The sequence below is a fragment of the Apus apus genome, chromosome 2, assembly GCF_020740795.1.
Source record: "Apus apus isolate bApuApu2 chromosome 2, bApuApu2.pri.cur, whole genome shotgun sequence".
Classification (NCBI taxonomy): domain Eukaryota; kingdom Metazoa; phylum Chordata; class Aves; order Apodiformes; family Apodidae; genus Apus; species Apus apus.
This window is the reverse complement of record NC_067283.1, coordinates 132,726,160-132,754,083: the sequence shown is the minus strand read 5'-3', so window position 1 is coordinate 132,754,083 and position 27,924 is coordinate 132,726,160. Positions and strand designations below refer to the sequence as shown.

The 27,924-nt window shown below is 38.6% G+C and overlaps 1 protein-coding gene across 1 annotated transcript; it reads left to right on the top strand.

Moving 5' to 3' along the window:
- On the top strand, positions 1–26,808 carry VIRMA (vir like m6A methyltransferase associated). The gene is given in 25 exon segments (XM_051611121.1): positions 1–69; positions 2,800–2,915; positions 3,143–3,229; positions 3,621–3,669; positions 4,250–4,354; positions 4,356–4,419; positions 5,333–5,455; positions 5,985–6,278; positions 7,609–8,752; positions 9,742–10,233; positions 11,011–11,165; positions 12,537–12,619; positions 13,377–13,470; positions 13,602–14,146; positions 14,744–14,979; positions 15,732–15,984; positions 16,989–17,206; positions 18,466–18,598; positions 19,153–19,305; positions 20,761–20,921; positions 21,185–21,281; positions 22,319–22,485; positions 22,651–22,982; positions 23,830–23,973; positions 24,438–26,808. Coding segments are annotated over 25 exon segments (5,466 nt in total). The 5' UTR covers positions 1–6; the 3' UTR covers positions 24,596–26,808.
- The last annotated feature ends 1,116 nt before the right edge of the window (positions 26,809–27,924 follow it).

Below are 27,924 nucleotides of genomic sequence, written 5' to 3'. Positions count from 1 at the left end.
GCCAAGATGGCGGTGGACACCGCAACCGAGCTGCTGTTCTTAGACACGTTCAAGCACCAAAGCGCGGAGGTAACGCGGAGCGAGGCAGGGGGGCAGGGCTGCCGCCTCCTTGGCGCTCCCCGCTCCTGCGTGCCGCCGCGCAGCCTTGCCCGTGCCGGGCGCGGCGCGGCGGAGCGGAGCGGGGCTGGGGTAGGCCCCGGCGGTGTCCGGAGCGGAGGGGGCAGGGCCCGGCCCGGTGCCCGCCGAGGGGCCGTCTCCGCTGCCGCCCCGCCTGCCCTGCAGCCTCGCTCGGTGCCGGGGCGCTGCGGGCAGGGCTGAGGGAGGCTGCGGCGGTGGGGCGGGAGCCGGGATTGTAGGTAGCCGGGGGGAAGCCCCTAAGGGAGGAAGTCAAGCGGAGGGTCGTACTTGTCTGCTGGAGAGATAGCGGGTGCTTTTCTGTAGGTAACGAGAAGGGTGGGTAATTGCGTGCGCGTCATGTGTTCCCTTAGATTTACGCAGCCGTGAACAAAAGGAGTATTTCAGGATCCTTTTAGCAGTAGGAGATCATACAAACATTCCACTTCCAGGCTCTTGGCATCTTGAGCATCCTCGAAGCCGCTACTGTTGCTGCAGGTTTGCCCAGGGCTCCGTGTTGTTCGGGGTGGAAAAAGGGGACCACGAGGGGGAAGGCATCAAATGTACTGTAACCTGAGGAAGGCGCTGTGTTCTTGGAGGGGCTTTACGGGAAGAAAATGAAGTATTTTGAGCTGATCCTGCAATTAAAACCAAGCCGGATACTATTCCAAAATGCTTTCTAGCTGCCAGGATCAGGGTGACTGACATGTATTTTTCATTCTATCATTTAAGACAGTATGGGGCAAAAAACACTCACCGTTGCTGTTTGTGTGGGTAGGAGACAGTAGCCACTTCTCTTTCCCCCCAGGACAGTATATTCTTTTATTTGCACGTTATCAATTGTGTATAATGTTTTCTGCCACTTTCATTCTTGCCGCTGATGTTTTCCAAACCTGAAACATACTGAATTTTCATTAAAGAAAAGAAATCTATTTTAAAATTTGCAGGAAAGCCTTCTTTATACCATATATAGTTGTATCTATGCTAGTATATCTATATACTAATTCTTCAGCTAAATAGTGAGCCTTACCTTTGAACTTGCACTTCTTGGAAAGCCTTGCTGGGATTCCTAAAAAAAAAAATAATACATATTTCTTTGGTTTAGCAGTGCAGTTTAACATGTGTTGAACAGTTCTGATGTAGGTTTGTTGTTTGTTTTTGGTTTTTTTTTGGGGGAAAGTGAATTCCCTTGCAATCCTGATGATCCATGAGGCCGTCGGGGCATAATCCTGTATCATCTAAGCAGGAATTTTTTTTTTTTGGGGCAGTGCTGCTGGGAACACAGCGTCCTGAGCAGTGGCCTTTCCTCCAGGACTCAAGTCTCCCTTGTGACACACATACCTTTTCTAAAGGCAGAGCAGCTGTCACTCCTCCCAGGCTACAGTCACCCCATTCCTGTTAATAAAGCTGTGCTCCCTGGCATCACAGGGTTGCTTTTGTTTGTAGTGTGACCACCCTTAGGATGAAATGCTGTATTTGTGTGCTAAAGGATGTGTGCATAGATTTCTTATTAAATGGCGGTAATATATGCCCAAAAGTACATGCTTAAACATTGTTTTTAAAATTTTACTGGTGACTTTATTAGTTTTCTAAAAATCTTAGTACGGTGTTGCATTATGCTGGTAATTTTGAGGTTTCTTTTGCTTCCTGAATTGGATGAAAATTACATGACTTTTGATTGCAGATCAATTTGGTTTTTAATTTTCATTTTTCAGTTACATTGTTAGATACTTATGTAAGTTTGGGTCTTGCTGTTGTTGGGTTGTGTTTTTTTTGGTAGTCTGCTAATCCAGTTTGCTGATTGGAAACATATTCAGTGAGAGACATAATTCTGAGTGTCTGTTCAAGAAAGTCTTTTAATGCTTACGGTTGGACATATAGTTGATCTATGTCTACTTTTTAAAAGTGTGTATATGATAGAGATGATATATAGATGTAGTAAGACCTAATGTAGTGAATCTAGTGAGAGGAGACTCAGTATTAATTTGGTGGCTACAACATGGGAAGTCACTGTGACTTTATGATTACATCCTAGTTTGTTCAGACATCTTTTAGGAGTGCTGAAGCATAACCTTCCCTTATACTTGGTATTTCTATGGTAAACAGAAATGTTATTTGCAAGTGGTTTGCAGATGTTTTTGCAAAACTGGAGAAATGAGCCTCAGACAAAATTTTTTTTACAGGTCTAGTAAATCAGATTTATAGTATCATTATAATTTCTAACATTACATTTGAAATGGAACATTTGTTAAGGCTTAAAATGAAAACGCACATTTTATTTTTTTGTTTAACTATGAAATTGAGATGTTTTATTAGAAGGGAGACATATTAAAGAAAGACTGAGTATAATTTAAGTTCCAGTTTTTACCTTTACCAACACATCATCTGTTAGAAAAAAAACCAACCTGTTACTCTTTAAAAGATTCTCACAAATAAAGGGATCCAATTATGTTAATCAACCAGTAACATTTTAATACTGTTTTTATAGAAGTGTATGAAAAGTGCCAAAAAATTATTAAAAACCCCAAAACAACAGACTTTTCTATCTAACAGTGTTTAACATTTAACATATTTGGATTTTGTAATTATTAGGATTGCAACCTTGGTTTGATTATTAAAAGAACGAGTACATGATGTTGTTTCCATTTTACATTTCTTACACTTCCTTTATTCTTTGTTTTTTAGCAAAGCACCAATATAGATGTCGTTCGTTTTCCATGCGTTGTTTACATAAATGAAGTCCGTGTCATTCCTCCAGGAGTGAGAGCTCACACAAGTTTGCCTGACAATAGGGCCTATGGGTAGGTGAGATACCTGGTGCCTGATTCAGGAACACCTTCCTGTGTTGTTGTTTTTCTCAAACTTGTATATCTCAATAGACCCTCCTATATAAAAAGGTAAAATGCACTTTTGTGTCTGCTGAACTTGTAATTGTTTTTGGGAATTATTTAAGCAGTCTAACTTGTTAGTTTTGCTTACTCTGATAAGGAGCTCAACAGATTTAACTTTGCCTGTGTTCTGTTTTCAGAGAGACATCCCCACATACATTTCAACTGGACTTGTTTTTCAACAATGTCAGCAAGCCAAGTGCCCCTGTTTTTGATAGGCTGGGCAGGTAAATACTTTCATCAGTAGTGCATGAGTTCGTTATCTAACTTTTCTTCCTGAGATTTCAATAGTACAGAAAATGCACAATAGAGAATCTGTATCTGACATGATTTAAATGTTTTTGCTAGTTTGGATTATTGTCCTTTTCTTCCAGTCTGTGTGGGATACCAGAGATTCATGCTTAAGAGAAGAAAAGTTTCTATTATTTTTAAACTTATGGAGTCCATAAATATTAATGAAAAGTATTCTGTAGAAATAAGTAATTTTGCACTCTTGTTTTTAAGATAATGTATTTATTTGGTGTTTTATTATTGGCTTATGTGTTTAGTACTTCTGTGTTTCATTTCTGTAAACGTGCAGTATATTAACAGACAATAACTTTGGTTTTTATTTAACAGCCTTGAATATGATGAAAACACTTCCATTATTTTCAGACCCAATGCAAAGGTAATGCAATGTGATTTAAACCTCCTTTTCTACATCTCTGCCATTTAGGTATCAATAGGGTTACGTGTGGTGCCTTAGCATTATGTAAACCATTCATTGCTTAAGATCTTCAAAAACCTTCAAATACTGATTCCTTTACAGTCTGCATCTATAATGCTATGACTTGTAGATGATTTGATTGCTTGACAGTTCCTATAGAGGTTACCAGCAGGATTATCCACTACTTATGAGCAAAGATGAATCAGAACACTGGCTACAGGCCACAGCTAAGGAGATAATTTTCAGTTCTGTTTGGGTGTATTTCATTCAGATCAGTATTTGTGTGGCCCAGGGGACAGTTTTTTTTCATCAGCAGTCTATACTAGATTAGACAAGATAAGGCAAGGAACTGAGTGCTTTGAGAGAAAGATTATTTATTAGTTGTAATGATGGATCTATTTAAAGTAGGGTGAAGAGATACTTTAATTTTTGATCCTCCTTTCTTACTTTTATGTAGATACGGGTAGAGTGATAGTAAAAGAACTTTTCTGAAGTAGTATTATGTTGGTTTCAAGTGCTTTTTCTATTTTTTTTTTAATAGGTCAACACAGATGGATTGGTTCTACGAGGGTGGTACAACTGTCTGACTTTGGCAATATATGGCTCAGTTGACAGGGTAATAAGTCATGAAAGAGAGTCACCTCCTCCCCCCCCCACCTCCACCACCACCTCCCCAGCAACAGCCTGGTTTGAAGAGAAACCCAAAACATGGTAAGCCTCATGAGAAGACAGATTTAAAAAAATATATAAATCAACATTATAGTATCCCATCTGCAAAAAACCCAGCTTTCATGATTTACACTTCAGTGACTTTATTTTTCTAGCTTTATGTCTTTGTTCTTTAATTTTTTCTTTTAGACTCATATCAAATCGTTTTAAGTAGATTATTTTCTAATGCTTTATTGAGAGTGGGTTACCTGTTCTATTGCTAATTAATTAGGATGTTCAACATGCAGTTTAATTGTGTGAACCCATGGAAATTTAGATGATTGAAATCTCAACAGAAGTGATTAAAATAGGACTAAAATCATAGCAAGAAAATGTCAGGGTCATAATAACTTTTCTTTTGTGACTTGTATGTAAAGTAAATTAGAGAGGAGTGTTTGCCTTGTCTTCATGTTAGAATGACCATGAATAGAATCCATTATCAAGTTTCTGCTTCATTTTTGGTTTTAGATTTGAAATTGGAACTGTCTTGTTGAAAGTGCAGTTATTTGGCTGCAGAATTTGAATACTCTGTGTAGTGAAAAACAGTTGTAAACTGTTGTAAACCAGTTGATTGAAATATAAACTTTTTTTTTATTTTGTTAAAGTAACTCAGATATTGGTAGTTACAGTATTGCTAGTGTCAAAGCCAAAAATGGAAATGTTATGCTAATTTTAACCCAGTGTTATATTAAAAACCCAATAATGTTCATAAACTTCCTTTTTGTTCTAGTTCTTGTTTACATCAAAAGTGACTTCAGAAAGTACCTCATATACTGCAGATGCAGAATTAATTTTAAATGAAAGTTGAGAAATGAAGGTGTTCTCTAGTGAAAAATAGCACTGAGGAACTAAAATTTCCTGCTTCTATTCCTACAATTCCATTAAATGCAAGTTTTTATTTTCACAATGAATATAGTTGATGGAGAGAAAGAAGACCAGTTCAATGGCAGTCCTCCAAGACCACAACCTAGAGGACCAAGGACACCTCCAGGCCCTCCTCCTCCTGATGATGATGAGGATGAACCTATGCCAGTGTCAGGTAGAATGAAAAAAGGTTGTTTTATCTGCTGCTTGTGCTGCTTAGTGAAGGCAGAACTCTGTGTTCCTGCCTAGAGTGAGGCTTCCTGTCTGCTGTTACTCCTGCTGGACAGATTAATTTTTAGGAAAGGGATTTGAAAGAAAATATGTTTGCTATGTTAAATTGTACCAATTTAAAAGTTCGTAGAATTGAGAATATCAACTGCTGATCAATACACTGCTTGAACATGCTGCTCATATTTTACATAAATGTTCTCTTAACACTGTCATTTATTGTCCTTCATCCCTCTGCAGCATCTCTTGAGTTTTCTGGTTTCCATATAGCTTAAAAGTGCCCAGAACTCTGTAGTTCTTTATAGTCTTACTGAACTGAATGATTGCGCTTGTGTTCAATCAGATAGCCTGAAGAACTTCTTCAAGATGCTTCTTTTATTTCTCCAATATGTGCAATGCAAAATTCTAAAACGTGTTATTGAGCATTGGATTTCAGATAAGTACCCTTATTTCATAAACTTTATATATATTTTTAGTGGTTGGGGAAAAAGAAGATGATGTGGACCATAGGGAGGATTACTTTGAGCCCATTTCTCCTGATCGAACGTCTATTCATCAAGAAAGCCAGTATTCTGATGATGGAGAAGTGGAGGAAGATCAACCAGAAGAAGGAGAAGATGAAGATGATGTGGACGTTGAGGAGGAGGATGATGATGAAGATGACGATGATGATGGGCAAACAGTAGAAGAGAGTATTGCTGATGAGGAAGAGGAAGATGAGGAAGAAGATGAAGATGAAGAAGAGGGTGAAGAGGAGGAAGAAGGTGAAGGTGAGTGTACTGGTAAAAAGTAAAGGAAAAAATAACAGATTTACAATATTTTGTTGGCAGTACCATTATGATGGCTAGGTGTGAAAAGAACTGGATCTTCTTCCTGTTGTCATTGCACCATTTCCTGCCTTATGGTTCTGACATCTGTTGAGAATTTTGCTGTGGAATATTCATTCCTTTATAGTCCTATAATCATCCAGAGTTCTATATAGCCATCCAGAGGGACCTGGAGAAATTGGAGAAGTGGGCCTGGGTGAACCTCATGAGGTTCAACAAGGCCAAGTGCAGCGTCCTGCACCTAGGCCAGGGCAACCAGAGATATGAGTACAGGCTGGGGCAAGACATGCTGGAGAGCAGCCCTGTGGAAAAAGACCTGGGGGTACCAGTTGATGAAAAGCTGGACATGAATCACCAATGTGTAATTGCAGCCCAGAAGGCCAACTGCATCCTGGGCTGCATCAACAGAAGTGTGGCCAGCAGGTGGAGAGAGGTGATTCTGCCCCTCTACTCTGCCCTGGTGAGACCTCATCTGGAGTACTGTGTCCAGCTCTGGTGCCCCCAGCACAAGAAGGATGTGGACCTATCAGAGCATGTCCAGAGGAGGCCAATGAAAGTGATCAGAGGGCTGGAGCACCTCTTTTATAAAAAGAGAGGGCCTAGAGAGGTGGTGGAGGCACCATCCTTGGAGATGGAGCTCTGAGCAATTTGGCCTAGCTGGAGATGTCCCTGCTGTGGAGGATTTGACTAGATGACCTTTAGGGGTCCCTTCCAACCCAAGACATTCTATGATAGTAAATCTTCTTGTTACTTTCTAGAAGTAGAGAAAAATTGATACAGCTTTTCTAGGAGAGAATGAACATTCAATCTTGTTATCTGTTTTGTTTAAAAATGTAATAAAGTGGTGAAAGAAATTATTTCTTAATTAAAAATCAAATAAAGTTGTTTATAACATTGTCAATATTCATATTTTTGTATTACCTAAAGTTTCCACTCATACCCATTGAAAATTTCAGGCTAGAAGTTTTATGACAGATGCAATCATAGGAAGAAAATTGGACAATGTTCTTGTGGTAATGTGTATCCTGGTTACATTTTTTGCTTTATACATTCTTCTAAATGTTTCCATTGTTGCATAAAAAAAAAATCTGTCATCTGGGGCTTTCACTTATATCTGGAGAGAGAAAGCTTTCTGTGTGTTAGTGTATGATTGCTCTCTAAACAGTAGTATTTGTGTTAAATAAATAATTACTTCTTAATTTTTAATAGATTCTCAGCAGTTATGAACTGGTTTATCCATAATTGATTTTATTTCATAACTGAATCTTTTTAGGAGATGATGGATATGAGCAGATTTCAAGTGACGAAGATGGAATTGCTGACCTGGAACGTGAAACTTTTAAGTATCCGAGCTTCGATATTGAATATACTCCTGAGGATCTAGCATCTGTGCCTCCTGTGACTTATGAACCTTTTGAAAGGGAGCTTGGACCTCTTTTATACTTCAGCTGCCCTTACAAGACTGTATTTGAAAATGAAGTTGGTAAAATAAAGGACCAAGACCCAGAAAAAGAAAATACAGGGGCAGTGGAAGCCTCAGTTAAATTAACTGAATTGCTGGAATTATATCAAGAGGAAAGAGGTGCAAAGTGGGTAACTGCATTAGAAGAAATTCCAAGTTTAATTGTAAAAGGTTTGAGCTACTTGCTGGTGAAAGACACAAAGCAAGACTATATTACCCAGCTAGTAGACTGGACCCTGCAAGCTTTAAACCTTCAGGTAGCTCTCAAACAGCCCATTGCTTTGAATGTCCGACAGCTCAAAGCTGGGACAAAACTGGTATCCTCGTTAGCAGAATGTGGGACTCAAGGAATAACAGCACTCTTGCAGGCAGGAGTTATTAATGTGTTATTTGAACTGTTGTTTGCAGATCACGTTTCATCCTCCCTCAAACTTAATGCTTTTAAAGCTTTGGATAGTGTTATTAGTATGACCGAGGGAATGGAAATGTTTCTAAGGGGTGGTGTAGAGGTACATGAAAAAAGCGGTTACCAGAAACTCCTGGAACTCATATTATTAGACCAGACTGTGAGAGTAGTTACTGCTGGTTCTGCAATTCTCCAGAAATGTCACTTCTATGAGATTCTGTCAGATATTAAAAAGGTGGTTGATCAGTTAGCAGAGAGCACTCCTCCTCTTCCTAATCACACGGAGCCAGAACAAGACCAGGATTTGGAAAGGACCAACCAAGAATATGAGAATGATGTGGAGACTCCTATGGACATGGATAATCTTTTGGAATCTTCTAATATAAGTGAAGGAGAGATGGAAAAACTTGTTAGTCTTCTTGAAGAAATCTTCCATTTGATGGAAACTGCTCCTCATACAACGATTCAGCCACCTGTGAAGTCTTTCCCAACCATGGCGCGCATTACAGGCCCTCCAGAAAGGGATGATCCTTACCCTGTCCTTTTTAGGTATGGTAGTTTCAAGTTCATTTTCTAGAGTGTATTTCCTCCAGCTTGATATAGATGTTTTTAGGGGAGAGCTTGACAGCACTTTTCTATATGTTTGAATTGGTACTTTATTGGAGAATTCTGGATCATGCTTATAAAGTTTGGGAGAGTTTGATAGTTAGTGTGCCGGTTATTTTGTTGGCTTCCAATCAACCTAGCTTGCCTATAACAAGAAGTCAACCTCTTGTTCTTACTGGTACTGTGCTAGCACTTCAGTTGCATTCATAGATCCTGACCAGTTGTGTGAGGTGCTGTACAGGTGCATATTTGAGTACTGTTATTGATCTAGAGAGTTTTCCCTTTCTTTTGGAACAGGTCTATGTGTATGGATCAAACAAGTATGGAATACATCTGTCTCTGTGCTGAGGTGGCAAGATGGTAGCCAGCCTTGTTTAGAAGTTGTGCAGTAGTGTCAGTGTAGCTTAGTGTTTCACAGCACAGACAGAGGCCTGTCTGCCTTCAGGCACATAGAGGATCCCATGAGTTATTTCTCTGTTAGCAAGTTTCTTGCTTCGAGAAAGTATTCTTCTAAATGCTGACAGATTTCCTTGGTAGAAGTGGTGTAGGTCACAGCTGAATACAATTATCTATATGCAAACAGTCTTCAAATCATCTCTTACATATGCTATAATGATTGATTTCTTAGAATATTTAATGCAGCATTAATGATGATTCAAATACAACAAATTTAATAAAAGATAAGGTGTTATTTTGCTTGTATGTAAGGTGAGGTTTTCTTTTTGTTTTGGATTTTTTTTTGAGATCAGTACTTTATAGTTAGGGATTTATTTTCTGTAAATAATATAGCAGTTATATTTACTAACTCATAATTAGTTATTATTTCTCATAGTCCACAGAACAGTAAGTTCTGAAGCTAGGAGGCATGCAATTGTGCAGTGTTGAGAGGTGATTGTACTGCTAGTGATTCCTTTCCGGTATGTTTTTTTCAGGTACCTTCATAGTCACCATTTCCTGGAATGCATTACTTTGCTGCTGTCTATTCCCGTGACAGGTGCACATCCAGGTGTGCTTCAAGCTATACGAGATATCCTGCGTTTCCTGGCACAGTCACAGAAGGGTCTTCTTTTCTTTATTTCTGAATACGAAGCAACAAACTTGTTGATTAGAGCACTTTGCCAGTTTTCTGATCCAGATCAAGAGGACGGTCTCCAGTCAGATGGTGCCAATGAGGATACATTTGCCCTGTGGCTCCTGCATTCCACACAGACCTTGCAGTGCATTTCAGAGTTATTTTGCCACTTTCAGCGATGTACAGCCACTGAGGAGACTGACCACTCAGATCTGCTGGGAACACTTCACAACCTTTACTTGATTACCTTTAATCCTGTGGGAAGATCTGCTGTGGCTCATGTATTCAATCTGGAGAAGAATCTCCAAAGTCTTATTACTTTAATGGAGTACTATTCCAAAGAAGCTTTAGGGTAATTTAAGCATTTATTTACATTCTTTATATGGTTACATTTTAAAAGTATCTTTTATAAATAGTTCAGTTAAGATAAAATATTTTTTCTTTTAGATAATTTGTTTTGGTTTTAAACAAATAGGTAACTTTTAATTAAAATAATGTAATAGAAAATCCATCCTGTCATGTGTGATCAAGTACTTAATGCCCAGAATCTGTGTAGATCATTCACAAAGGTGCTGTGATATAGGTCAGACTTTTGGGTGTGTATGTGAAAAAAAAAAAGTGACTAAGCAGCTTTCATTCAAGTGTAATATGGGACTGAAATAAGCCGAAGTCTTGACTTGGAGGATGACACTGTGCACTTTTCTGGTATGGGACTCTCTCAATTCTGGAAGTTCTTACACTGTTAAAAACAGTCATTATTTTATCTGGACAGGCAGTTTTACTACTTTAGGTAGCAGTGCTTTTAAAGCAAAATTTGTAAAACCAGACTAAGTTATGGATAAAATTGTTTGCTACTTAACTCCATCCAGTGCTTTCAGCTCTCATCTTTTGTGAATGCTGAAATAAATGTGAAGTAAATGTACGAGAAAGCTTTCAAGCTTTCAGAAAGCATAGGATAATGTTTTTTTTGTTTTTGTGGTTGCTTTTTTAGTGTTGATAATTATATGGGCAAGCCTTAGTGAAGGTGAAAGATCTGTAGGTAGATTTTCAGGGGTCAGAGAATGAAAATCTTAAAAAATATCCCGTTGCATTAGCTGAAACATAAAGAAAATCCTTCTTGGTGTTTCAGAGACTCCAAGTCTAAGAAGTCAGTTGCTTATAATTACGCCTGCATCCTTGTTCTGCTGGTGGTTCAGTCTTCCAGTGATGTCCAAATGCTGGAACAGCACTCAGCGCCTTTGCTGAAGCTTTGTAAAGCAGATGAAAATAACACCAAATTGCAAGGTACAGTATGTGCCCTTATGAACTGAATTGTTTGAATGTATAGAAGAAACCTTTTATATATGGGTAATTGGTGCTTCACGATTGTCTGGTTTGGATGATCTATATAATGAAATCCTTTTTCCAGCTGCATCTGATTAGTTAAGTCACTGAGATAATGTGCAATTTAATTTTTTTTTTGTTAATGAGAAAATTCTTTATAGTTAAATTATGTTTAATAATATTAACTATCATGATTTTTGGATAATTGCAGGAAGTTTGAAATTATTTCTGTGTTGAAAATAGAGCACATTTTAGTAAAAACGGACTAAACTAGTGTTGGGGAGCTGACTTCTGTTGTTTTCTTTAGTGATGTAGCCTTATAGGGTCTGTATATACTAATAAATAATCTGGGGCTGTTTTCTGGCACCTAGGCCAACTGGTATGGAATAGTACATGTGTTACCTTGCTACTATATGATTTGAACTCCAAACTGTGTCTCAGGGTGTTCCCCAGCTTGCGTTGACTCAGAGATGGTTATTTGGAATGGGGCTGATGGGGAAAAAGCCTGCCAAGGACTATTGTGACAACTGCATGTTAAAGCTCTGATGTGCAGAGTTGTGCTCTGCACTGCTTGACTGACTTGTGTAGGCATACCAATAATTTGTTCCAAAACTTAAATGCACTGAAATAAATAAAAATTCCTCAGTATGTTAGTTTAGTTCCCTCTTCTTTTCTCCTCACCCCATTATCAGACAGTTTTGTATGAAGTGGGGCTGGTTTATTACACCAAATAATGAACTCAATCAATAGTTGTCAGTTCATATCCAGTTGGCCTTTGAACCTTCATATTCTTTTAAATATTTTCAGGAACAGTGGGTTTTAAAACTTTATTCTCCTGCCTCCCAACATTGGGACTTCCAGGTTATTCTGGACTAAGAGAGAAACTGTTCATCTGTAAGGACTTGCAGAGAGAATATATGATACTATCACAGAGAGTGGCTCCATTTGGGCATTTAATAGGAGTTCTGTATTCAGTTTGTAGTAACCTGTTATGTACATTTAGGGGAATGTGCTTTGGTCATTCCTCTTGATGGCTTTTTTTAAGAGACCCTTGGAGTCTTTTATAAAATGTACTTAAATACAAACAGTAAGATGAAAATTATTTGAGTGTTCAGGTTGATGTGAGCAAAATCTTGTCCATATATGTGAAGTGGTGTGGCTGTTCCAAAGTCTTATTCTTGTTGATGCTTTTCAGTTGGCTACAGCTGCAATGTATGCCTCACAATATCACCCTTGGGTTTAATACCTGTTGTGTAAATTAAGTACAATTTTATGTTCATAAACACGCTTAAAAGTTACTTGATTAACTCTTAAGTATTTTTTTTTCCCTAGAGCTCAGCAAGTGGCTTGAACCTTTGAAAAATCTTAGATTTGAAATAAATTGCATTCCAAATCTCATTGAATATATCAAACAGGTGAGTAAAATACAGATAAATGCTATCTTTTTATTGTACTCTGTGAGCTTAGACCTTTTTCATACAGTTATAAAGTCATAGAATGTCTTGGGTTGGAAGAGACCTCTAAAGGTCCTCTAGGCCAACCCCCCTACAATAAGCAGGGACATCTCACACTAGACTAGATTGCCCAGAGCCCCATCAAGCCTGACCTTGAATGTCTCCAGGGATGGAACCACCACCACCTCTCTAGGGAACCCGTTCCAGTGATCCACCACCCTCATATTAAATAACTTTTTCCTAATGTCCAACCTAAATCTACCCTTCTCTAGCTTGAAACCATTACCTACCCCTTGTCCTGTTGTTACATGCCCTAGGGAACAGTAGTTTTGTAGTTTGATAAATTATCTTGGATATGTCCTAACATGGTATTTAGAAATATGTACTATTATCCAAAATTGATATTTTTCCTAAAAATTATGGTCTAGGCCAGTTCTTGCTCTCCGGTACATATTCTGAAGCAGAATCTGAGGTAACTGTGATGCAGGCATCCAACTAGTTAAATCTTTTAGCTTACAGTAAAACCACAGTGCAAATGTTGACTCTTCTTTTTTTGCTTCTGCTTTATTTGTGACTGCTTTCTAAAAGGTAGAATAATCAAACTTAATTTTTGCAGAATACTTACACTAACTGAATACAGAATTTGAATACTAAGCTAGTGATAGAGTTGCTGTAAAGTCCTTCCTTGTAATAATTTTTTTTTTGTTTTCTTTTAAAGAATATTGACAGTTTGATGACCCCGGATGGAGTTGGTCTTCCTACTGCACTTCGTGTTCTGTGTCATATTGCATGTCCACCACCTCTGGTACATGGTATGGCTGCTGCATTTGTACTGCTTAACATAGAAATCTTTGTTCTCTGAGTCTTTGCACTTGAGACATGTTTAACTATGATTGCCCAGGAGAAATTAGAGATACAGAAATGTTATTTCTTTCCCACACAGGTCAACAGAAAGACCTGAAATGGAATCTCGCAGTTATTCAGCTCTTTTCTTCAGAGGGCATGGACACCTTCATCCGGGTGTTGCAGAAGCTGAACAGTGTGCTTATTCAGCCCTGGCGGCTCCACGTCAACATGGGCACCACCCTTCACAGAGTTACTACGATTTCCATGGCCCGCTGTACACTCACTCTGCTGAAAACCATGTTAACAGAACTGCTGAGGGGTGGATCTTTTGAATTCAAAGACATGCGTGTTCCGTCAGCACTTGTTTCTTTACACATGCTCCTGTGTTCCATTCCTCTCTCAGGCCGCTTAGATAGCGATGAACAAAGAATTCAGAACGACATTGTTGATATCTTGTTGACTTTTACACAAGGTGTTAATGAAAAACTTACCATTTCGGAAGAAACTTTGGCTAACAATACTTGGTCTTTAATGCTGAAGGAAGTTCTCTCTTCAATTTTGAGAATTCCTGAGGGCTTTTTCTCTGGACTTATACTGCTTTCAGAATTGTTGCCTCTTCCACTGCCCATGCAGACAACTCAGGTACAGTTTAGATTTGTTTAGTTTTTAAGGAATTGTAATTATGTATAACCCTTAGACCATTTTTGTAGTTGTGGAAAAAACAGGTGTGTGCAAGGATGAATTCAAGTTTCTGTAAAGCATTTCTGTTCACATAAATTGAAGATACACCTTCTTGAACAGAAACAAAATTGTTCTTATTTGGAGCATCTTTTTAAATTAGCAGTCACATGTTGTTCTTTTTGTCCCATGTGAAATTATCTAGACTCTGTTTCTGTTACTGAAGTGATTGGCTGTGAAGCCTTTGAATTTAACCCTGAATGCCCAACTGTCAGTACATTAAGGGTCTCCTTTTTTTTTTGGCATGGATCTTGAATTAGTGATCTTTAATAAGGAAGCATAAAAGGTGTGTGACAACCCATGCTCCTGAAGACATGCCTAATTGGCTGGAATGGTGTCCTGTCATTCAGTGATAATAATGAAAATAGCATGTTTTTGCACGTTTTGCATTTTTTTTGTGAGGACAGTATTAGGACTTAGTCTTTGTTTATACCTTGTGATAGAATTCAGGTTTTATGATAGAAGTGGAAAGGAAAAACCAGCTGGTTTTCTGTTCTGCAGGTAATTGAACCCCATGATATTTCAGTGGCACTAAACACCAGGAAGCTGTGGAGTATGCATCTTCATGTTCAAGCCAAACTGATACAAGAGATAGTTCGATCTTTTTCTGGTTCATCCTGCCAGCCTATTCAGCATATGTTGAGACGTATTTGTGTTCAGTTGTGTGACTTGGCTTCACCTACTGCTCTTCTGATCATGAGGACTGTACTGGATCTCATTGTAGAAGACCTACAAAGGTATCTCTGTTTTCTGTTGTGAAGTTTTCTTTAATGGACTATTAAACTCACCTTGGTTCTGTATAGTAGGTGTAGCAGGAGGAAAATACTTTCAGAAATACTATTTATACATTATAATAATACTTAATTCTCAGAAAAGTGCTATGTATTGTGTCCTGATAATGCTTAATGTTGCCAAGTAACCATATTATACTTTTGAGTTTTGATGTAGACAGCTTCACATTGTGTGTTTTTGGTAAGTATTTTAGGAAGGTTTTCTTCAGGCTGTCCCTACAAAGCCTTATCTACCCTATGAAGTGCTTCTAAGAGACATATCTGATATAAATAACAAGAATAGGCCAGGAAAGTTTGCAATACTGTAATAACAGGAAAGTGTGTAGATGTTTGTAAGCTGGAGGAAGTTCAATACTACCCTTTCCAAGGGTTTTAAACAAACGAGTGTTGTTTCTTTAAAAGCATAACTGTCCATGTGGAATTAGATTCTGTTTGTAAAAAAGCAGATTTATCAGTATACCACTAGATTCCCTATAGTATGTTAAATGTAGAGTAGATTAATTAATTTATTATGCAACCAGAAGTCATTTAGTGAAGTTGAGCAGTTTTCAAAAAGTTAATTAAACTCTAAGTTTAAGTACATAAACTAGGTGCTTTTTTAAAAAATGCAGATTTATATGACTCCTGTAAGTGTTGTTTTTATAGTTGTTTAGATCACTTCAAAGAAGCTTTTTCAAAGTGCATTGATATTCTTTCAGCAACCCAGAAGAGAAAGAGAAACAGTACACTGGACAGACCACTCGATTGCTTGCTCTATTGGATGCCCTGGCTTCACACAAAGCTTGTAAATTGGCTATTTTGCATCTTATCAGTGGAACTAGTAAAGGTGACGAAAAGTATGCAGAGGTTTTCCAGGAGCTCTTGGCTTTAATGCGGTCGGCTGGAGACAACGTCACTCATCAACAGAGCGCTGAATATGTAACTTCCCTTTTGCAGTCCCTCTGTGATCAGGTATTTTCTGTATTTAACACATAATGTGTGTGGATAATTGTAGGAGACAAATTAAATGAAGTTATGTCTTAAGTGCCTGTTCGTTTTTTTCCTTTTGGAAAAAAACCCAACATCGTTAAAACACAAAAAGAAACAGTGTATGTGGCTGGCTGCTTTGACAGACTTGCTCTTGAATGTAAATCCTTTCATTTTATAATCTGTTTTTCATTATGTGCACTGTTCTGGTAGTTCAGCAGAGACCAAAAACTGAATGACACAATATGAGTACAAAGGTGTGCGTGATAAGCTGCTACTGTACAACTGCACCATTTTAAAAAAAGCATGAGTTACTAGAGCAACATAAGAAATGTTATCTGAAAACTGATTCATAGACTAGCCCCAGTAGTTTCTTATTAGTTGCACACATAGATTTGCATGTCGTTATTTATCTTACTGGTTGCATGTATTTAATTGCTTTAGTGCTTACCTATGTCTGCAAAAGGCATTTGGGTGTTATCAGTAGAGATTATTCAGCCATTTGCATATAAACAAGCTCCTTGCCCATGCAAATACATTGTGAAAGTCAACTGTGTTATATTTTATGTAAAACGTGGAGGGGGCAGTAGGTCTTAAACTTGCTACAATGTGTCTGCAGCCTCTTGATTCTGATGAATGTTTTGGGATTAAGGAACAGTTTGACTACCTAGGCAAGAAACTGTGTGCAAGTATGAAATATTATCCAGTGTCTGTGTGGCTTTTAGTTGTGGCTCTGCTTTCACTTTTCACCCTTTAAAGCTTTTATGTTTTTAAAAATCAGTAAAGGGTTTGTAACCCTTAACAGAATAAATTTTAAAAAGATACACAGGATTAGTGTTTTACTGGCCAGTAGTAACTGAAATACTGGAATAAGATGATAAAAGGATAGTAAAAGAAGCTAGTGTTTCTGACTCTAATGTATGATTTGTACTTACTGCTGCTATACAGAATGTTTTTTTTACTATGTGTGTAATAATCACTTCTTATAGGATATCGCACTCATTTTACCAAGTTCATCAGAAGGCTCTGTTTCCGAGTCAGAGCAGCTTTCCAACTCCCTACCAAGTAAAGAGCTGATGCCCTTAATTTGTGACACTCTGATGGAAACATTGACTAATTCTGAGAGCAGTTACAGTTGTCTGCTGACATGTATCCGAACAATGATGTTCCTTACAGAGCATGACTATGGCTTCTATCACTTAAAGAGGTATGGTATTTTAAGACATCTCCAACAGCTTCAAGTTATTTTAAAACTTCTGCAATGTGAAATAATTTCCTATTCATCTAGTAGGAAATTTTGAGGATAGGGCATCCAAACTTTCTCTTTGGAGCTTCAGTGTTTTACTCAGTATTTTGGTCTTTCTTCACCTGAGGTTTTACTTCTAAATAATTTCTGCAGTATGCACACAGGAGCACTTCCTTTCAAGAAATAAAGCATTGAAAAAAGGTTTGTCCCCTCCATTTCCCCACTCCAAGGCTGGAGGATTAGTATGACATATAGTGCTAATGTCCTTCCCTTCTGAGTCACTCAGTAGTTAGAGCTCTCATCTGGGACGTTGAAGAGCTGTCTGTCATTCCTTCTATTTTGAGGGGATTCAATTTTGCACTTTCTCAGGGTGTTCTGACCTCCAGGCAGTTAGGGCTTTTGAAAGGAGGAGATATATATGTCTATATATATATATAGACATATATATCTATATGTATGTACGTACGTATGTATTTAACTACTTTTGTTGACTCCACTCCATTTTGAACAGAGTAGCTACGTAAATTGGACAGTATTGTGTTGTTTTGACACTTAGTTCCTTGTCCCATATCTGGACATGTTTCTGTCTGCTGAAGGTGAGGTGCAGAGAGGCAAGGAAGTTGTGAAGTTCCCAAAGAGAAAAAGGTTCTACCTGGAACTTTGTCAATAAAAGGTCATTCAAAATGCTCTTCTAAGCAGTGCTGCAGAGCTGTGCTGCTCAGAGTGCAGGAAGCTCTACAAACCACCAATGAAAAATAAGCAGGTTAAAGGTGCTGATGATTCTGTGATCCCATATGTCTAGCTGTTGGCTTCAGTGCATGGCCTTGCTCTTTTTGTGTCAGTAATTACCTTTCTGGTTTGTTTCTGCAGTTAGGCATCACGGGGTGTAGTGAAATTGTAACAGCAGGCATGATCTGTTTGCCTTTGTGCAAGCAACATTTCTGTTGTCTATTTCTTTTCTCCCAAAAGATGAAAAAGTAATTTCTTGCAGGTTATAGAGGTGTTGCTACAGTATCTATAGCTGTGCAGTCTGAAAGGTATCTACGGACAGCACTGATAAGAACGACAGTCTAGTCTTCATAATCTAAACTCAACTTGATAATTATAAAATCTACCAAATTTATTTTGTATATATGTAGTTTTCTTATAACAGGTTACAGTGAAATGGTTGCAATTTATGCACTAATATAGTATTTTCTCTCTTTTAATTATAAAAACAGCTCTCTAAGAAAACACAGCAACGCTCTGTACACTGTTTTAAAACGAGTAATAACTAGTTTTAGCAAAGACACAGGTGAACTGGCCTCTTCTTTTTTGGATTTTATGCGACAGATTCTAAACTCTGATACCCTGGTAAGTGAGTCTGTATTGGATACTTAGACAAACTCAGCTGCATTTCTGTGAATACTGCAGTGTGAGACACATTCAGGAACAGTTACTTCAGAAAGCAGTTGACTATGCAGATTGCTGTGTAAGGCTTTTCCGTCGTAATGTTAGTGCCATCTTTAGTTTTTAATGACATCTGCAATAGCTGGGCAGAATGTATATTTAGTAAATCAGAGGGTTTTTTAGTAGGAAGAATGACATTGATTCATAATTATTTCCTGAGTGAATAGCATAGTGTCCAGGTTTTAAATTCATGGCATCCTGTTAAGAGAGTTGCTGTATTGATATGTAGTATAGAAAGGAATCTAAAATATTTGTTAGTTCTGTAATACAAATTTCAGCTTATATAGGGAAGGACTGCATTCATCTTGATGCAGCTTTTACTTAATATATTTTTAAATCAAGATTACTCTTGTTTTGCTAGATTTGCTCTAATGTACATTTGAAATTTGAGGATTTTGCAATCCAGAAGTATAATGACTATTTATGTATACTTATTTCCCACTTTCCAAATATTTCAGGGATGTTGTGGAGATGATGGAAGCCTTATGGAAGCAGATGGATCTCATCCTGGCAGAACGCTGGGTTTATCTACTGCAGAGTTAAAACATCTACTGCAGAACAAAGAAGAAACCCCAGAAAACTTGCTGCTTGATCTGGAGAAACATGTTATGGTAAAATAATTTCAGTAATCAAGTCGATGTTGTAGTTTTAAAACAATATAGGCTGTCCCCCACTTGGTGAGAGGGGTGTGCAGTTCTGTGGCATACCTGGTGGAATTGGTAATAGCTGTTGCCGTTTTGATACTGATCTCCAAAATCACCTGTTCTGATGCAGGATGGATTCTGACTTCATTGTCTGTGCTCTGGTAATGTTCAGAAGTTGTGCACAAATGGGGGCTGTGCTGAAAAGGGCTCAGTGGTTATGGTGGATGTTGTTGAAGGTGGGCTGACATGCATAGTCATTGCAAACAAGGCAGCCTGTGTTTTGAGCAATCCTGGAAGCAGTGTGGTCAGTGAACCAACTGACCTTACTGTCTCCCACCACAGGATGCTGGTGAGCTCTCATGTGGAGTGCTGCATTTACCTTTGGCCAGCTTTGCCCATGCACCAGTTCTAGAGAGATCTAGGGAAACTGAAGAGGGTTCTTCCATGTGGTCAGGGATGTCCAGCACATGTGCTGTAGAGAGAGGAGGAGGAAGCCAGGCTTGTTTAGTCTGGTGAAGAGGGCTAAGGAGCTATCTCAGAGCTACTTGGCAGCTGTTTGGGGAATAGTGACAAAGGTGGTGGAATCAAACTCCTTTTGGTAATTCCAGATGATAAAATAAGGGGCAATGGCCCCATGTGAGGACGTCAGAGGTTCAGGTTGACGTTTGGAAAAAAACCCGCAACACTTGAGAGAGAAGTGCAGCTACTGGAACAGGTTTCTCAAAGTGATTGTGGGCTCTCTGTCACTGGAGCAGTTTTTAGATGTGGCTAGATAAAGTTATGCCTGATCTGGTCTGGCTTTGATAGTTCTGCTTCAAGCAGGGGGGGATTGAACTAGAGTACATGCAGAATTCCATGCATCTAACATTCCTGTGATTCTAATGGCAGACTTACCTCTAAATCTACTTATTGAGTTAAAATGTAAACCTACACAATTGTTGGCAGCTGTGCAGTAGTTGGCTAATTCAGAAGGGTCCATAAGACAGCTTCTCCACAACCTGTTGGTCACAAATGCCTTTCCAGTGCTGAACTCTCTCCTATCCCTTTTCTGGCTGCCTACATCTATGGTAAAAGATAAAAAGCCACAACTGTGCTGAAGGAGAAATAGCCAACACTTAGGATGTTAGAATGCTCTAGCAGGGAGCTTGTTAATTAAAACCTGGGGTCATGACTTCTTTGGGACTATGTTAGGGAGGTTATTGCATCAACTGGAAATGAAGACTAGACTCTGCATGTGGTGACATGGTTTGTTTTATAGCATACTGAGGAGCTCTGCAGTTGTTTGTGTACTCGAATGTCTTAGTTTCACTATTTGTGGATGGATAGACTCTTTGTGTAATATTCTCCTCTTTTTTTAATTGACAAAAGTGTATTTCATTCTGAGGAGGGGAAAAAGTTCTGAGTTGTGCTGTGTTGACTTAGGATCGTTCTAAGGAGGATGATGGCCTTGAATCCTTACTGGATAACATTGTTGGAGTGAGGCAGATGTTGGAATCAGCAGGTGATCCTTGTCCACTGAGTGACCAAGATGTAGAGCCTATTCTTTCTGCACCAGACTCTCTTCAGAATTTGTTTAACAACAGGTAAAATGGTTAAGTATGTGAGCATGCTGCCTGTGATTGACTTAAGAAAATGCAGTAACTTATGCATGAAAATATTACAAACAGGATCTAAACAGCACTGTTTTCACTGCTACCTACTAGTCCCAGTGTATGTAATTTCATGCAACTATCAAGGGTGAGGCAACAACATTCACCCCAGGTTCTGTAATGCTGCCTATGCTTGCAGTTGGTTATAGTTCATAACCAAAAAAACATAACCCCATCTGGGGTTTGTTTTCTTGCAGGACCACATACGTGTTGGCAGATGTGATGGATGATCAGCTGAAGTCCATGTGGTTCTCACCCTTTCAAGCTGAAGAAATAGACACTGATCTGGATATGGTAAAAGGCTTCATTAATATAACTGAAGTGGATTTAAAAATGAGGGTTAACCTGAGCTAGTAGCATCAGAAATTCATGTGGCTGAACTGTTTGTTTTCCTGAGCTCACCCTTGTAAATTGACCCATAGATAGGGGTTGGCATTTGTTAAAGGTCGTTATCAAATGCCTTCAAGTTCACTTGGAAGCAGCCTCAAAATTGGCACCTTCTGCAGTGCTCTAATGCAGAAGTCATCATCTCTAGAGGAGCAGTTGTTGTGTCAGCCCTAACTTTCTTTTGCCTTGCTGCTGGGGCTTTTCAGCAGTTTGTGTTAAATGTAGACAAAGAACATGATTTATTTTCTTTTCCATCCCAAGAGCCTGATTGCTACACTTTTTTTTTTTTTTTAAATCTTTGCTCTGGTGTGCCAAAAGTGGAAAAAATGGCAGTAGTAAATGAGACTACTTGAACAAAAACTTTTCACAGTATCTGAATCTTGTTTTTTACAATCCAAACTTTAAATGTAATTTTGAAAAATATACATTAGTATTCTTTTTTTTTTTTGTAACTAAGCTAATGGCAGTGTTTTAATTTCTTATGTGACAAATAATCAGTTTCTGTTGATTTGGTTGCTTTCATCCTTTTTTAGTTTTACTCTTTTTTAAAATTACATGCAAAATACTTTGTTTTGATTTCTTAAGCAAATCCAAAACCATTGATGCCTGTGTAGAAGCACCATTAATAAAAGGATAGGACAGTAGCTTAAGCCAAAGAGAGCCTCACTGCAAGACATTCAGTGACAAGACAGGTGTTCATGCTTGAAAGCTGTACCCTGGACTTGGCTGAGATACAAAACCATCAAGACATCTTCTGCTTTTCTGTTCTGTAACTGTTGCTTTTTATTTTGGGCCATACTACTGCATTAAAAGGTGGAGGATGAAGCTTTTTTGCTTTGATAGAAGGACCCTAGTTGAATCTCATCCATCCTTGTGCACCATCTTTTCTTCTTCAGAGGTGCTAGTGATGATTGTTGAGATAAAACTAAACTCTATCGTTGCAGGTAAAAGTTGACCTAATTGAACTGTCAGAGAAGGGCTGCAGTGACTTTGATTTGCAAGCTGAATTGGAGAGGTCATTTTTGTCAGAACCATCATCTCCTGGCCGCACAAAAACCACAAAAGGGTTCAAACTTGGCAAGCACAAGCATGAGACCTTCATTACTTCAAGGTAAGATGACTTTAATGAGTGAACAGTTAGTGTGCTCAGCACTGGTGTGTGTCTTCTCAAACTGTCAGATACCTTTCAAATTGCATCTCCGATATGGAGAATGCCTGACCTTAATTATGAATACAGTTTTACTTTAACTAAATAAATTATGGTTTGTCATGACAGTGGAAAATCTGAGTACATAGAGCCTGCAAAGAGAGCTCATGTTGTGCCACCACCAAGAGGAAGAGGCAGGGGAGGATTTGGACAAGGAATTCGACCGCATGATATCTTCCGTCAGAGGAAACAGAATACGAGCAGGCCACCCTCCATGCACGTGGATGATTTTGTTGCTGCAGAGAGCAAAGAAGTGGTTGCTCCAGATGGGATACCAGCAGCCAAAAGGCCACCAAAAGTGTCACAGAAGATTTCTTCACGCGGTGGATTCTCAGGGAATCGTGGAGGACGGGGAGCTTTTCACAGTCAGAACAGGTTCTTTACACCACCTGCTTCAAAAGGTATGTTATCTCCTGTGTTAGAATTGGGGTAAATGAATGTCAAAAATCCTTCAGTAATACTAACCTGATTTACTAGCAATTAATTATCCCTGGTGTAAGATGTACTGAAGCAGTGTTTTTGAGATTGGTTTGACACAGAAAAGGTTCTCTCGAGTGCTGTGGAATTGAACCAAGGCTGTGAGTTCCTGTGTTGCCTCTCCCTCCCACTCCGTTACAAAAGGAGCTCGCTGTTCTCTTTAGCAACTGGAGTGTTTCAGACATGCAGTCAGAAAAATAAACAGCCCTCTCTACCTTAGTGACGTGGTAGTTACTGAAATCAAGCATCACAATACATCTGTGGTTTTAAATGAGTTTTTTTGAATAAAAGGATGGAAGATCTTGACAGGAATAAGATTCAATTTTCAGTGAATCTGGAGGTTCTGGCTAGAGAGTGCTAAGTTTCTTAGATACGCAAGTTTGCATTCCTTTCCGTTTGATCCTGTGATTAGGGCAAGTCCTTGCACAGGAGAAACAAAAAATACTTCCATTGATTAAAGTTATAAATACTAGGATTTATTTTACAACAAAAACTTAAGGTATAGGGATATTTTCTAAATCCACTAGATAACATAATTTTATAAAAAACCTTTGAGTTCATGTCTGAAAAACAGGTATTTTCCCTGATTCTGTGTATAATACAGTAACTTATAGACTTTGAGTTAGAATACTGCAGAGTTGATGCAGACTAGCTTTATTTATTTGAGTAATGTATAACGTTTACCACCTTGAGTATTGTAAAGATTGAAATGAAAAAAAAAAAGGAAGAGTGATGTTTGCTCAACAGTCTGGGTTTTTCTCTCCTATCTAGGAAATTACAGTCGTCGTGAAGGCACTCGAGGCTCAAGCTGGAGTGCACAGAGCACACCCAGGGGAACCTACAATGACAGTAGAGGTGGTCAAAGCAATTTTAACAGGGGTCCACTGCCACCATTGAGACCATTAAGTTCAGCAGGTACATGGTATTCATATGGGCATCGAACTATAGAGAATTCCTTGAATTTCATTTTCGCTTTACAAATGAAACCATGCAAGGATGCTGCAAACACCTTGAAATTCAGCAAATGTTTTAAGCATATATGAACAGTTGTCACAGACTGAGACTGTGTCAAATACGTGCTTTCGTACGAACTGCCCTGTAACCCATAAAACTTGCTGAATTGAACACTTGCTCGCAGAACCTTAACTTTGCATTCCGATTTTTGCAATTCAGTTGTCTTCGTACCTACACGGTAATGATAGAGCCAATCAAAGCAAAAAATGCTTGCCTAAGAGAAAAGTGAAAACTAAAAGGAGAAAACCAGACCCGGTTTGTGTCTCATCTTGTTTTTGTTTCTTACACTTTCACAGCAGCTACTACGCCTAGGGCTTTTTTTTTTTTTTTTTTTTCCAACTGAGTATACTTTTCTTTGCTTTAAGGCTACCGACCGAGTCCTCGCGATCGTGCTTCCAGAGGCCGGGGAGGAATTGGACCATCTTGGACAAGTGCTAATAGTAGTAGCAGTGGTGGCTCAAGAGGAAAGTTTGTTAGTGGAGGCAGTGGAAGAGGTCGTCATGTACGTTCCTTCACACGATAAAAATGAGACCTAATGGAACAGCCCAACCATGTGGACTTCTCAGAAGATGACAAAGAAAGTGGCAGCACTAAAGGACCAATTCAGAGTTACTGGTATCTGGAGGACACCAAGAGAATATTTTTGTCTGAAGAAAAGTTTTTTGTTTGATACAAGACTTGAAATTTCAATAAAATTCAAGACTTTTTGTGTACAATTGTAAATTTTTTTTTTCTTTTTCAAAGAATGTTTCAATTTTTTTGTGGACTTCAGCAGACAATACTCAGTAAAGAACCTCTTTGAGTTAAGACTTGAAGGACTTCTAAAATATTCATTGTGCCAAAAGAAAGGTACAGGTGTTTTGTGTGTGACTTATTACTGCAAGATAATTAAATATATATATATATCTGTAAGGCAATTTTAGGTTTTCCCCCCCCACACCCCCTCAGGTTTAGAGCCACTAGCCTTTTAGTTTTTTCTTTTTAGCCAGTCTGAGTTATTAATGAGTGAGGTCCATCTAACAGCAGTTGAAGTAGCAGGTGATAGAAGATTAACTGAAATGGATTAATCTGTGAAAGAATACAAATGTAAATGTAACTTATGTTTTTGTTGTACATCTTTGCTAATGTGATTAGACACTTAAATAAGATCCCACACTTGTTAAAATGTTTAGAAAATGTATCATTGACTTCAGGGAGAATAAGGTAACATTCCAGCATTTACTTTACAACTCCAGCTCATGCATTAGGAGCACAAGAGTTATTTCATTGGAAAACAGGAGTGTGCTCTCAAGTTCAAGGGCAAGATACTTCTAGTCTGAGAGAGCCTGGAGTGAATGAGTGGTCTGCCTCTCTGCAGACTCACACAGCTGAGGAGAAGGCAGAGAGACAAGACGTAGAAATGGAACAACCACAAAGTGAGGCTGTAATGCTAAACCTTCCCTTTGAATAGATGGTTTGGATTTTTGTTTCTGTAGTTAGACTGAGATATAGTGCAAAAAGAAAAAACTTGGAGAAGTAGGAATTAATAAAGAAATGCTAGCACTAGATTCACCTCTGAATTTATTTTCATATTGAATTCAGTGAGGGAAGTATGCTTTTTGCATGTTTGCATTCCTTTGGGCTCCGTGGGGTGTTGCAGAATTCACTGGTTCTCAATAGCCTTTTACTACTTTTTTGGATGCGGTGAGGAGTGGTATCTTTTTGTAAAGGCTATATACAACTTTTACAAATTATCTCCACTGTCATACTCAGCTGAGCTTGATTTTCACTGATGCTTTGGTCTCTTGACTGTACAAAAGTGCTATAAAAGGGGTCCTTGCCTGGTTAAACAAGGCCCAGTTGTAATGTTCTTGTTTTATGTGATCCTGACTTACTTTGGACAGTTTGTCTGCCTAAAATCATAAACTTTAACATGCTATTTTAAGTGTTTCTAAAGTATGGTTATACTTTAAATTTATTTTTTTTGGCTTTATACTGTCCAATTAAATTAAGTAGGTTTTTATTTGAACCACAGAGGGCCCCTAGTATGTGTACTTTCTCAGTGTGGAGACTCTGGGACAGTGTCCCACTGTTTGAGAGGTCCAATGAGACAACCTATGAAATGTAAACTGTTAATTGACTGGATGCAGTTAAAGGGAATAGTACTGGTTCACAAAGGCATGTGGTTTAACATTGTTTAAAATTACATGGTCAAAAATTTGGATTGGAAGCCAAACAACTTTCTGAATGGCAACATAACAGGAAGATGTAATTCTGCTGATAATGCAATTGTAATGACTAAAACGGATGGAGCTCTGATAAGCATTACAGGTATTAATGCTATTTTTTTAAGGAGAGCTGCATAAGTATTTTTAAAGCTGACTCGCTCCTTTAGACCATGTGTTTGAGGTTGTTTTATTTTTTTAGAAAGTTTACTGTGTTGGAAACTAGCAGGGATATGAATTAATTTGTTGTCTGTCAGGGAATTTGAAATGAAAAGTGTCAAGCATGGAGTAAATATGTAAATATTCAGTACTGGTTCTTGAAAGTTTAAAATATATGGCATGTCACTAGTCATTTTCAAACTACATGGAAATAAAGGGTTGGTTGACTTGTTTGATGTATGGAAGCTCTGTAAATTTAGTTAAACTTGAAGTCTACTTCTGTCATGTTTTATTGTTTTTAAAAAATGAATTTAGTTCTGTGACTCTTCAATGTAAAGTGGTTTCTTTCTTAGATAAACTCAACTTGAAATAATGCTGTTTAAAACTTGGCAGTTACTTGATTTGGTCTTTTAAACTGGATTGCTGCCATGTGTCAGTGACACTAAGCATTCAATTTTGCTTTTTATACTTGGCCCAAGAAGAGACTTTTGTTTCCTGACTGGAGCACCAGAACATGGGAAGTGTCCAATGCCAACATCAAAATACTGCTTAGTGAATCATATGCTTCCCTGATGAGCAGAACACTTGGGAGGAGAAGGCAGAGCAGATACAGAGCCCTGCAGTTCTTTCTGAAGCCCTGCAGCTGAGCACACAGCCCACCAATAAGACAAGGAGACATTCTTAACAAAGGCTGCATCTCTGGCTGAAATCTGTAACAGTTGCCTTGGTTCAGTGAATGTCCTTAATGGGCAGAGAAATGCAGTTTGTGTACAGGATGAGATTGAGACACGTTGTGTTTGGTTTACTTCCACAATTTTATCAGCTATGCAGCCTTAATTACTCTGTGTATGCTGGCTGAGGGCCAGATGCAGGTGGGTAGTTATAAGCAGATAACCTGTTCAGCTGCAAGCTGCTGCACTGCTCTCTACAGTTGTGACCTGTGAGATCTCAGCCTTTTTGCTCTCCACAGAGTGACTCCTCCCAGCAGGTAAGAGAATGTGCTCAAGACACTTAATGCAGAGGACTCCATGCAGTGAACTCATGCTTTGGAGTGTCCTGTGTCTGGATTGTTCATGTTTAAGCAAATACAGCCCTAGATTACAACTTCCAAAGTACAAAACTGAAAAACTCATTTTGTTGTTCTTAGATGGTTATATCCAACGTGGGCTCTGTTAGTGTATGCAAAAAACCTGCATTAGGGGCGAGAATCCTTTAGCTGATGGATACACATTTTTCCCCCCCAGTTTACTATCCTGCTGCCTGTGCAGGACTGGACTGTCATCTTCTTTTAGGAGTTTTTACCTTAAGCTAGCTCTTCTTCCTCAAAACAGCTGTTCTCCCCATTCACAAACTCTTACCTGTGAGGCAGGAGAAAAAATCCTTGAGAAGGGATACTGTTTGATCAGAGGCCTGCCTTGTTTATTGCTATATATTCCCTCTGTTTGGCAAAGGGTTGTGTGACAAGAACAGAGCCTTGCTCTGGTGCAGT